The sequence below is a fragment of the Mustela nivalis genome (assembly GCF_964662115.1).
Source record: "Mustela nivalis genome assembly, chromosome: 14".
Taxonomy (NCBI): Eukaryota; Metazoa; Chordata; class Mammalia; order Carnivora; family Mustelidae; genus Mustela; species Mustela nivalis.
This window is the reverse complement of record NC_139033.1, coordinates 74,579,058-74,591,086: the sequence shown is the minus strand read 5'-3', so window position 1 is coordinate 74,591,086 and position 12,029 is coordinate 74,579,058. Positions and strand designations below refer to the sequence as shown.

The 12,029-nt window shown below is 44.9% G+C and overlaps 1 protein-coding gene across 1 annotated transcript in view; it reads left to right on the top strand.

The window, feature by feature from the left end:
* The window catches only part of LAMA1 (laminin subunit alpha 1), a 157,920-nt gene extending 146,358 nt beyond the window's left edge, over nucleotides 1–11,562 (top strand). Inside the window, exons 56-63 of the mRNA XM_082697304.1 lie at nucleotides 435–570; nucleotides 1,673–1,785; nucleotides 4,841–5,030; nucleotides 5,574–5,732; nucleotides 6,263–6,416; nucleotides 7,572–7,705; nucleotides 10,429–10,651; nucleotides 11,209–11,562. Coding sequence (XP_082553430.1) covers nucleotides 435–570; nucleotides 1,673–1,785; nucleotides 4,841–5,030; nucleotides 5,574–5,732; nucleotides 6,263–6,416; nucleotides 7,572–7,705; nucleotides 10,429–10,651; nucleotides 11,209–11,369 — 1,270 coding nt within the window. The 3' untranslated portion in view covers nucleotides 11,370–11,562. The remainder of the gene's footprint in view (nucleotides 1–434; nucleotides 571–1,672; nucleotides 1,786–4,840; nucleotides 5,031–5,573; nucleotides 5,733–6,262; nucleotides 6,417–7,571; nucleotides 7,706–10,428; nucleotides 10,652–11,208) is intronic.
* Nucleotides 11,563–12,029: the final 467 nt, after the last annotated feature.

The following is a 12,029-nucleotide window of genomic DNA, read 5'->3' as shown; positions in this document are numbered from 1 at the left end:
CGGGACATGTTGCAAGGGCTACAGAGTGAAGGGAAGGAGAGCAAGTGTAATTCATGACTTCCTGGCAGATGCAAACCTGTAAGAAAGAAATCAGTGTTTAACTGAGGACAGTGTCCACTACTGTTGAGGACCAGAACCATAGTCTTTCCCTTAGCTCTGCCCCGGCTGCAGGAAGAGCGGACAGCATTCGAGCCCACTCTGGAGGCTGGTGGTCAGGTAGACAACATGGGGAGGGCCTGGAGTGGGGTGGGCCAAAGAATCAAACAAGAGGATAAGATAGACGGACTTCTAGTTGCTGTGGAAGACAGTCCATTTGGTTACTCTAAGAGTAATAGATTAATGATTTTTCATGGATTTTAGTGTTCAATAATCAAATGATGTTGGTTCCTGTGTTGACTTATAGTATCTTAATTTTGTAAACACTCTGTATCTAGACATTTGGATTTCACAAGTGCGGCTGGCAGTGAACAGGTGGACTTGGACACCTGCTTGCTTTCAGAAAGGCCGAAGCTCACTCTTCACGGAGAGGACAGTGAGCGCCTGCCAGAGCCCCAGCCTTTACCACGTCTGGTAAGAGGGGCTTTCCTTAAGCTTTTTTTTTTTTTTTAATTCAATTAGCCAACATAGAGCAGTGCATCATTAGCCTCAGATGTAGTGTTCAACAGTTTATCAGCTGTGCTGAGCACTGGGTGTTGTATGAATCATATGCCCTCCTTAATGCACACCCTCCATCGAGCCCATCCCTCACAAGTCCCCCCTCAAGCAATTAATTTGTTCTCTATCATTAAGTCTCTTATGGTTTCTCCTTTTTTTCCCCTCCCTTCCCATCTGTTTTAGTTCTTAATTTCCACACATGAGTGAAACCATACAGTATTTGTCTTTCTCTGACTTACTCCCCTTACCATCATTTGGTAGCTCATTCCATTTGGCATCACTGTGTAGCTCTGCCCATGTCACTGCCAATGGCAAGATTTCATTCTTTTTGACAGCTGAGTAGTATTTCACCGTGTATGTATTGACCAGATATTTTTAATGGCAGTTACTAGTTTTCTTTTTTTTTTTTTCTGGTTCCTCCACTTCCTTGGTTAAAGCATGTACTCTAATCATGTAGACGGTGAGCAGTCACGCAAAGAGCAGTACCTTCCAAGCATAGCCAATCTTGGACTTCCAGCGGATGCTCTTGGTAGCATCCAAACCCACCACTCCCTTCCCCAGAAGCCTCACATGGTTTGGACTCACTGTGTAGAGGGCGCTGTTCCCAAGCAGACCCCTTCCTGCAGTGGCTGCTGTCCGACCTCCCCTGCTACTGCCTGGGAGGCATCAGACATCCCCCTCAGAGGCCCTGCTGGGTGTGTTTCCTGGTGCACAGGCTGTAGCCACTCCTGTGGCTGCTGATACCCTCTGGCCCTTCCCCTGATGAAAATTCAGGGTAATTTTAAGCAAACCTGAGTGGGACTGAGGTGAAAGCCAGAAGCTCTAATTGCCTTCTCAGAGATGAAGAGACAGCAAGTAAACTATTCAAAGCAAAGACTGAGTCTGTGCCAACACATATTTGTAGCTGTTGGTGTTCCGATCCAATTGCTTCAGAGAGGTTTTCTTTAGGGAAAAACTTGTACATGTCAGGGGAAGCCCTGGCTCTGTGGTGAGAGTCTGTCTGCATCTCTTATTACAGGAACAGTGTGCTGTGGACAGAGCCCCAGACTATATCCCCAGTGCTCACCAGTTTGGCCTCACACAAAGCAGCCATTTCGTGTTGCCTTTCAATCAGCTGGCTGTCAGAAAGAGGTGGGTATTGTTCTGAAGTCTTTATTAGGCGTCTCAGAGAGATGAACAGGGAGGTATTCCTCAGCGGTGAGAAGGCAGAGAACAGGAATGCAAGCCTTGTGCACAACCGATGCTTCAGATGTGGTTCAGTGGGGTCCCTGTGGTTTGTTCTTACCCCTTCTGAGGAAGGCCGGTTGCTGCCCCTGTGTATGAATCTAGGAAAGCACATGGGTAGGTTCTCTCTCTAAATTCCTCTTGTTCTAGAATCTCAAGTTCTTTGGATCTATCAGCATCTGGATTTTCAACCCTACTCTATTATAAGCACTTACTAATCTGATCAAATTATTCCCCCAAACTTTCTCACTGTGCCCCTCAAACTCCTTGGTGCCATATACTAATCTGCCCGGTCCTTCTCGCCCTCACACCTACTTGTCCCCAGGGACCCTTGCTTGGCTTAGCCAGCCCACATTCAACATTTGTCCACTTCTCCAAACCCTTCAGACTGTACCCATCGTCACCACCCCCTCCATCACCCTGGCTTCAGATCTTGACTCAGTGTCTTTGTTCCACAGCTCAGGCCATCATTCTCCATGAATTCAGCAGCTCCACGTCTGACCTTCCAAATCCTCTGGCTCCTGTTAGAGGGTCTTCCTCAGCCACCCTCTCCCCATGGTCATCCTCTACCCTACTTTGTAAACACCCATCCCACCTCCAAAATCTCTATCTGAAGCATCCTATTAATCAGCCGCCACCTCCTTTCTGCTGCTTCCCATCCCAGCAGCTCCTCAACTGTATCAAGACCTCAAAGCCCTCGTGCTTTCTCAGCACTACTCCCTGCAGCCCCCCAACACAGTTTACCCCCGACCCGGATGGTCCCAATGCCATTATGACTGGTGTTCCTTTGCACACTGGCCCTGGGTAGAACTGCTACTTAGCTAATCCATGCCAGGACCCAAACTGGTGGTCAAGGTTGTAGAAGTGTGTATCTCTTCCCTCCCTGGTTGGACGTGAAGCCAGTGAATTCAGATGGAACTCCCAAATCACATGGGCAGCTGGTACTGTTATCGAATATGTTCACTTTTTTTTTACTCCTTATAGCTTCTCTCATCTCAAAACTCAAAATCCCCACAGCCTCTCTTCTTGCCCCAGCCGATGACACCTCAGTGAACACAGAGAACTCCCTCATCTGTCCACTACCAGAAAGAGAAGCCTTGTACCTCTTCCCCTCCTACCACAGAGGAGGGGTCCTACTGTCCCCTCTCTGCCCTCTGGAGCCCATCGCTTCTCTCAGAGCCATCACCCTCAGCAGCCTCAGTGCTAACAAGAGGAGCAGATCCTTGTCCCTCAGTATTTAACTGTACCCCCTGACTCATAACTATTCTATGAGGAAGGTATGCTCTTTATTTGCTCTTTTATAGATGAGGAAGCTGAGACACAGGCAAATCAAGTCACGTGCTCAGGGCACACAGCAGAATGGGATTCAAACCCAGACACTGTGTTTATGCTGGTAACCATTCCCTCTGGTAGCTCCTAACTTAAACTCTGAGAGACTCCATATCCCACCCTACCCGCACAGTATCCTGGCTGTTATTTCAAGACTTCTTGAAAGAACTGCCTTATTTAAAAACAAAAAAAACGGAGGCTGTCTCCTGTGGCAGTCTGCCTTTCTCCCCTCTTGTCCTTCTCCACCAGCCCAGTCAGCCTCCCCTCGCTTCTTGATTGCTCTTGCCACAGTTATCCCAGACCTGCTGTGCCCACATCCCGGGAGCCCTTCTTTGCTGGGACCTCAGCACTCTCACAGGTACTTGGCTGTCTTAGCCCCACACACTCCTGATTTCCTGCTCTCTCTGCCCTTCTCTGCTCGGTCTCCTCTGCTGGTTCCTCTTCGATCAGAGAAGGCCCGGCCCTCTTCTGTGTTTTCTCTCAGGGGAACTTCCATATTTCAGTGGCTTTAAAATATCCTCTATTTGTACCAGCACCCACACGTCTAGCGCTGACCTCTGCTTAGGACTGTGGAGGTGTATCCCCAACTGGCTTCTCCACACCAACATACCAAGAAAGAATTCAGTCTTCCTCTAAACCTGCTGTCCCATCTTTGCTATTTCAGTAGACATCAGCACCCTTTCTCTCGATGCCTAGGACCCTAACCTAGAGATGGTTATTTTCATTCCCTCTCTCTGCAAATTCAGTCCATGTACAGTCCTATTGCTTCTTCTTCCAGAACATTTCATGAATTAGTTCATCCCCTCTGCACCCCCCATAAGACCCCCGTTGAAGCCACCAGGGCCCCGCCTCTGTGGATGGTTGCAGCAGCTGCCTGCTAATGCCTGCTGGCCCCATGGCCTCATACAGGGCTTCTTCACAGCATAGGTTCCTTTGAAGAGGTCAGTCAAGCCCTGCCCATTCCCCTCAGGACTGACTCCCCACTGCAGTAGAGATGGAAATACTGCCTCCCAGAGCCCCTCATCCACAAGGGCAGGGCCACACTCTCCTTTCCTTGTCCCAGAGTGCTTTGGTGATGCTGTGCTCCCTTCTGCAACAGCCACCCAGATGCCAGCTTCTGTCCACTGCTGTGTGCTGCCGTGTCCCTAGAGCCCTGCTAGGGGATTCCTGGATGTCCTGCCAAATCAGGCCATTGTTTTCACATACTCTGTGCTGTCCAAAAAACGTAAGGCAGGTCTACCCTGCTGGGCTTTGTAGGGCTTGCTCCTGTCATTCAGAGCTCAGTGGAAATACCATCTTTTCAGAGCTGCCTGCCTGCCTTCCTACATAATAGAACCACCCACCAGTTCGCCTCTTTTGACCCAGTTTTATCTGATAGATTTCTGGTATTAGTTTTGTAGGAGAAAGGACATTCCTCTATGTTCACTGCTTCAGCCTTAGCATTTAGAACAGTTCCTGGCAATTAAACATATAGGGTAACCATTAATTGGATGAACAGATGGATGAATGAATGATTCTCTGCTGAGACCTTTCAATGTAAAGACTGAAACAATGATTGAGTTCTCTCTCTCAGGTTAATTTTAAAAGTGAAAGTTTATTCCTTTCTGAGGGCCGAGCTCTTGTTTTCTTCTAGGCTTTCAGTTCAGCTAAGTATCCGAACATTCGCCTCCAGCGGTCTGATTTACTACATGGCTCATCAGAACCAAGTTGATTACGCCACACTCCAGCTGCATGGGGGCCATCTTCACTTCCTGTTTGATCTTGGGAAAGGCAGAACAACAGTTTCCCACCCTGCACTGATCAATGATGGCAGATGGCACACGGTATGCTCTCAGGAAGCTTTTAATCACTCATGCTAAGTTTTATTCCATCCAGTTCACAGTCATGAAAATGATATAGCTTGCTTTGTGTGTACTATCTACCCTACAGCATGTAAGATCCTTGCAGGCTGGGACCTTTGCGAAATCCTGAAGTATGACCAGGGCTTAGCTCGGTGCCTGACACCTAACAGGCACTCAGCATTCACCACTCAGTGGTGGAATGAATGAAAGGTTCCAAAAGTGTTCTCGACTTATGAGAAGTAAATCAAACCCACCTGTGGGGTGAATGAGCCCACCCCTAGATCACAGCATTTGCTTTCTTATAACTAGGACTCGGGAGTACTTCCTGTTCTAATATGTGCTTTACCTCTGCCTGCCCCATCTCCTGCCAGGCTCTGGCTCTTCAGCACCAACTGTGTGGAAATTGGAGCCATCCTTTAGGGTCTCATTCAGGCTATTTATAGCAATAATGAAGAGATGTTGCAAACAAATTATCTGTTGTTTTCTCAGATTCCTTAAAAACTGAATATTCTCATTTTGTTCTAGGTCAAGACAGAGCACTTTAAAAGAAAGGGCTTCATGATGGTCGATGGCCAGGAGGCCCCCACGGTGACTGCTGTGGGAGATGGGACCATGCTGGATGTGGAAGGAAAGCTGTACCTAGGAGGCCTTCCCTCTGACTACAGGGCCAGGAACATTGGGAATGTAAGCAGCTTTTTCTGCAGCCCATTTTACCTTTATTGTGGCTGTGTTTTTGTCTTTTTTCTTTTGTAAAGGAAAATGTTAAGTTATTTTGTTTGAGACTAGGGCTTGGCTGCATGATACAGACCTTTTAAAATCTTGTCCCCAGATTTTGTGTTTCGGTTTCCCCTTAGAAGCCCTTGAAGCTCAGCCAGACTTTTCTACCTGTTAGTTAATGAACATTTCCCTTTCCACAGCCATTAGCCCTGGTACAATTCAGGAAAACTAGTGGATTTGTATTTGCAGATTAGAAAACTCAGCATTCTTGAATTCCACACTACTTAACCCAAATCATAGAAAACACCTTTACGGAAAGCCAAATCCTACTAGCTAGTAGCTTTCTTTCAGTTAGATGTTTATGTAGACTATTGTGTAAATCTGATTTTAAAAACCAAAAGCTAATATTTTAATGTTTTGGTGAAACAGGAAAAACTGGCCTTCTCATTATACTTTTATTATACTTAGAGCATCTATTGTCCTGTCATTTGTTTTAGATCACCCATAGTGTCCCTGCCTGCATCGGGGAGGTGACAGTCAATGGCAAACAGCTGGACAAGGAAAGGCCAGTGTCTGCATTTTCAGTAACTAGGTGCTATGCAGCGGTCCAGGAAGGAACTTTCTTTGAAGGAAGTGGATATGCAGCTCTTGGTATGTATTATCAACATGAAAGAAATCTTTGGGTTTATTAGCCTGCACTCTGATATTGATCCAAGAATGAAATGCTCGGACAGGCCTCCTGGACAGACCTGCAGCAAGACAACAGTGAGTTAAGTGTTCCAGTTTATCCAGATTTCTCAACTTCCAATACAAAAGCCTTCTCCCTTGCATGCTATCCAGATGGCCTGATGCAGGCTCACTCCCACCAGCAATGCTGCACCTCCTGGCAGAGGGCACGCATGCGGTACTGGTTTCATCTGTACTTCCCCTGAATTATGTAAGGCATATTGTCACTGCCCAAGTTAATAAATGCCTTTGACAAAAATCAGCATAAAATACCCAGACCAGCCAAATCAAGTCAGGTCTGATGAAAAAAATGACTCCATTGAGATTATTAAAAATACTGATCCTAAGTAGAGGAATTTAAATGTCAAAAATGCCTTAGAATGCAAATTCCTCAAGGCTTTTTGGTTAAACTCCTACTGTTAAACTCCTACTTGCACTCAGGACCATGCTCCTCTTACCTCTGTTCTGCTTTCTACCAAAGGGAACCAGGGAGGCTCTGGTGGGAGATTAGGGGTGGGTGGGTGGGCAGAGGGAAGAGCTAGCACACATCTTTCTTTCAGTCCCAATTCCGCTTTAACCCTGGACTGAACGATTGCCTGCTACATATCCCCAGTTTGGTTTTTCAGTTTTCCTATCACCTAAATAAAATATCCATTTCATTACACCCCACTTTAAAAAATCCTGTGTGCGTGCTAATCTTCTCAGTAAATGATGACATACCCAGTATTGGGAAAACAGAATGGACTGTTCCTGGCTAGATGATGATGAGATTCTATGGATCAAATCCTTCTGCTTTTTCCCTCTGTGACTCTAGATGAGAGGATGGGCCTGCCCTGACTCTAGTCTGGCTTAAGCCTGATGATGGCATAGGTCTTCTTTAAGAGCATCACTTCATCTTACAGATGAGGAAGCTGAGGCTCAGAGGGTGAAAATGACTTGCTGGTGAGGATGAAAGAGCTAGAGCCAGGCTTCCTGAGCCAGGAGCCAAAATGCACAGCCAGCCAGCCCATGACCTCTTTGACCCTGAGCCTTCTTGGGCCAGGCTCACCCCTAACTGGAGGTTACCTTTGTATTCTTCAGTGAAGGAAGGCTACAAAGTCCGATCAGATGTAAACATCACACTGGAATTTCGTACCACCTCTGAAAACGGTGTCCTTCTGGGGATCAGCAGCGCCAAAGTAGATGCCATTGGATTAGAGATTGTAAATGGCAAGGTAGGTGCTTGATCTCGGTGAGGTTCCTGGTTACCCCAGGGTCAGAAACAGAGCAACTAAGAAACAGTAGGAATACCTAGATCCAGATTCCCATGATCCATTTCAATGGAGTGCAGAAAAGGTTCAATTAATCCTAAAAAGATTACAAATAATTTCAATTTTTTTGTTAAGTTTAAAGCAAAATTACAACTATACTACACCATCTGAAAGTTGCCAAACTGATGCTCTTACCCTCCCTAATATTTGTTAACTTATTTGGAAATAATTATAGGCTGAGAACAAGTTAGAGTAACATGTTTAGGGAGGTCCTGTTGTACCCTTCCCCCAGGCTCCTCCAGGGTTATCAGCTTGCATAACTCTAATGCAACATCAAATCCATGAAATTGACATTGGCACAATCCAGACTTTTTTTTTAAAAGTTACACCAGTTGTATGTGTACAGCTGTGTGTAGTTCTATACAATTTTATTATGTATATCTTGTTTAGCTTTATGTATCCACTCTCACAATCAAGACACTTAATTGTACCATTACCACAATGCTCTGTGGGGCCAGCCCTTCATATCTACACCAAGTGCCTGCCTAATGCTGGCCAACCACGAATTTGTTCTGCAGCTCTCCGTTACTTCATAATTGTTGTATAAACCATATGATACATCCTTTGTTCTCTTGAAATTGGCTTTTTACACTGAACCTCGTTCCCTGTAGTTGATCTGGCTTGTTGTATGTGTAAACAGTTCATTTCTTTTTATTGCAGAGTATTCCATGGGATGGATACACCATCATCTAACTACTCTGCTTTTTAGCTTCCAGTCCTCATGTTGGGAATAAAATAAATTTAACAATTAGCAGTACCTTAGTCTCTTTTGCTTGAAATCTTCTTCCAGAGTTTCTCCTTGTTCTCATTCTCCTTCACCCTGCTGGAGCCATCTGGGTGCAGGCAAGATGTGAATGAAGAGTCTTCCTTGTCTTTTTTCTTTTCTGCAAGCTTTCTCTTGACAGTAGTAGAGGTATGACTTGAGTCTCCTAGTTTTCAGGCACAACCAAGTCTTTTGTGCAGATTATAATGAGTGGTCTGAGGTCTCAACATCACCAGTGTGTGAGGACTGATCCTGGAGCTTTGGTTACTCCCATCCGGTCAGGAGTACTGCTGCCTCTTCCTCTTTAAAGAAAAAAAAAAAGATTTTATGTATTTATTTGACAGAGAGAAATCACAAGTAGATGGAGAGGCAGGCAGAGAGAGAGAGAGAGGGAAGCAGGCTTCCTGCCGAGCAGAGAGCCCGATGCAGGACTTGATCCCAGGACTCTGAGATCATGACCTGAGCCGAAAGCAGCGGCTTAACCCACTGAGCCACCCAGGCGCCCCTGCCTCTTCCTCTTTAGCCATCTTCTGCATCCCCCGAGGGCTCTATGAGAACTGGGGGTTTTCTGCCAACGAACTCCTAGGCCAGGGAGGGGTGGAAGAGGGTCTCACCAATCCAGTCCCTACCCAACTGCATTTCGCACCACTTCTCTTGCACTGTGGTCAACTTGTGTTGCTCTGGGACCAATACTTAAATCTTCTTAAGCTACTGCCTCCTGCAAGGGAAGGAACAAGTCTTTGTACTCTAGATTTTTTTCCAATCTTGCTTGTTTCTAGTAACTCTGCTTATTCCCCCATTGTGTTTTTGGCTCCTAGGATATCCTAGAATGGGGATGAGGATATAAGAAAGTATCCCTTACCCTTCACTCTTTCACCCCCTCTTATTTCATCCCCATGTCTACACAGAGCTGCCTCGACATCATACTGCTTGCCTCTCTGCACTAGGGCTTGCAGCCAAATTCTTCCTCATCTGCACTTCAAAGGAATTTTGAAAAAAATGTGACATCTGAAAAATGTTACCAGGAGTATAAAAGTTGCCAAAAATGTAATTTCTGATGTATATTTTACCTCTATTATTTTTCCTTTAAAACTATGTCTAGCTGTCACCCAAGGATTTATAATCTAAAATTTGTTACAGCCTACCTCAAAATACACTATACCACCTCACATACAGCATAACAACCTTACCATAGTATGCTTGCAAGTCTTCCCTGCCATCTTTTGTTGCAAGTCATAGATTTTTTGTGTGTGTGTGTGTATGTTACCACTTGCTATGGTAGAGCGCCTACAGTCTGTCTCAAGACAGCAAGTAAACGTTCCTTCATAGGTGCTAGTCAACTGCTACGAACTGACCCTCAGTCAACCCATCAGCTCCTATTATCCTATGAGCCTCTGATTTGAGGAATTAGTGCAAAAACAGTGGTTCAGGCTTATTCCCATGGAGGTGGTCACTGGTCCTTTCTGTAATTTGGGGAGTAATAAAATCTGAATCCTTTAGAGGCTATTTTTCTTTTTTTTGTTGTTTTAAAGATTTTATTTATTTATTCGACAGAGAGAGATCACAAGTAGGCAGAGAGGAAGGCAGAGAGAGAGGAGGAAGCAGGCTCCCCGCTGAGCAGAGAGCCCGATGCGGGACTCAATCCCAAGACCCTGAGATCATGACCTGAGCCGAAGGCAGCAGCTTAACCCACTGAGCCACCCAGGCGCCCTAGAGGCTATTTTTCAAAATCAGTTTTTCATAGTTTGCCTTCCTTTTTAGAATTTTGGGATATTATCCACTTCAAGAGCATTATATAAATGAATTGTGTTCCTTAGATATGGAAGAATTCACCAAGGTATTTGCCCGTGTCTTGCTGGTCTAGATCTTGTTTCACGTTAACAATGGTGCCGGTAGGATAACAGCCACATACAAGCCCAAAACTACCACTGCTCTCTGCGATGGAAAATGGCACACACTTCAAGCTCAGAAAAGCAAACACCGCTTGGTTCTGATTGTTGATGGGAATGCAGTTCATGCTGAAAGTCCGTACACCCAGTCTACCTCGGCAGACACCAACAATCCTATTTATGTCGGTGGCTATCCTGGTACGTATGGATGTCTGCTTGGCTCACTCTTAAAAAGCATTGTCACTAAGGAAGTCTTAGTTCAGGTGGATATAGAATAGCACTTAAGAAAAATAGTTTGGCTGACAAATCCTTTACATTTTTAGAAAAGTTATTTCAAATACCTAAGAATTCTTGGAAATTAAAAAAAAACACACGTAAATTCACCCTTAGGTAAGACTCTGAGAATAAGGGATCCCACGTAAAGTAAGCTAGATGACTTCACCAAGATGACTTATCTTAGGTGACCCCCAGAGTAGGAAATAATTTTAGGGGACAAACATGATTTTAACTTCTCACACTGATTATGAATTTGAATTATGCATTTCAGAGGCTCCAAGTAATTATTACAAATAATACATAAGTTGTGACTCGGTTAAGGTACAGTTGTGACTTAAAATTATTTTCATTGCCTTCTACTGTGGGAGAATATTATTGTAATTTTGATAGAGAAACCACTTGATATTAGTTATGTTCCGACTGTGCAACTGCTGTCATTTAACAAAATTAAAGAAGATGTCTGCTTTCTTCTTTAACAGCTGACGTGAAGCAAAATTGCCTGAGCAGCCAGACCTCCTTCCGGGGGTGTTTGAGAAAGCTCACTCTGATTAAGGGCCCGCAAGTACAATCCTATGACTTCAGCAGAGCTTTTGACCTACAAGGAGTTTTCCCTCATTCCTGTCCTGCGTCTGAACCCTGAACTGCAGAGAAACTCCACAGCTGGGAATCATTGCTTATAGTTTGAGGAGAATTGTTTTTGTGCATTAAAATCTTTTCAGTTCTGATTTCATTTTCCACTCAGGTTAAGTGTTTCCAGAGAAAAATTTTGTGTTTCTATTAAACTAAAATCATATACACAACAAATACCTCTATTAAATAGTTGAAAATGTAAATTGAATTCATTGGCTCTTTCCTCCTAAACACTGAATATTCTGTTGATTACTTGAGAGTTTTTCACGTTTTGCATTTGAGCTTCATAAAAATAAAGTACTGAGTCTAGTCCAGGACGGCAATGCAGGAAAACTGAACAACCCTCCTCTGTAGACGCACCGACTCTGCACTGATTTACAGAGCAACTCCTGAAGAGCTGAGGGTTGCTGGAATGGCTTCTCTATAACAGTGCACACAAAAACAGCAAGAGAGGTAGAAACTGGTGATGAAAAGAAGCCCACCCCTGTGAACCCCAGCGGGGAAGGACAGCACCAAGGGACCTGGAGCAGATTCATCTGCCCTAGGGTATAGCAAAAAAGCTGTGGTTTAAAAGAGCAATTAGTATAGAAAAGATCCAGCCTTAGAACTCCACCAAATGGGAGAGCTGCTGGAACTGTCTCTGGGTTTGGTTTACACTCCCCTGAACACC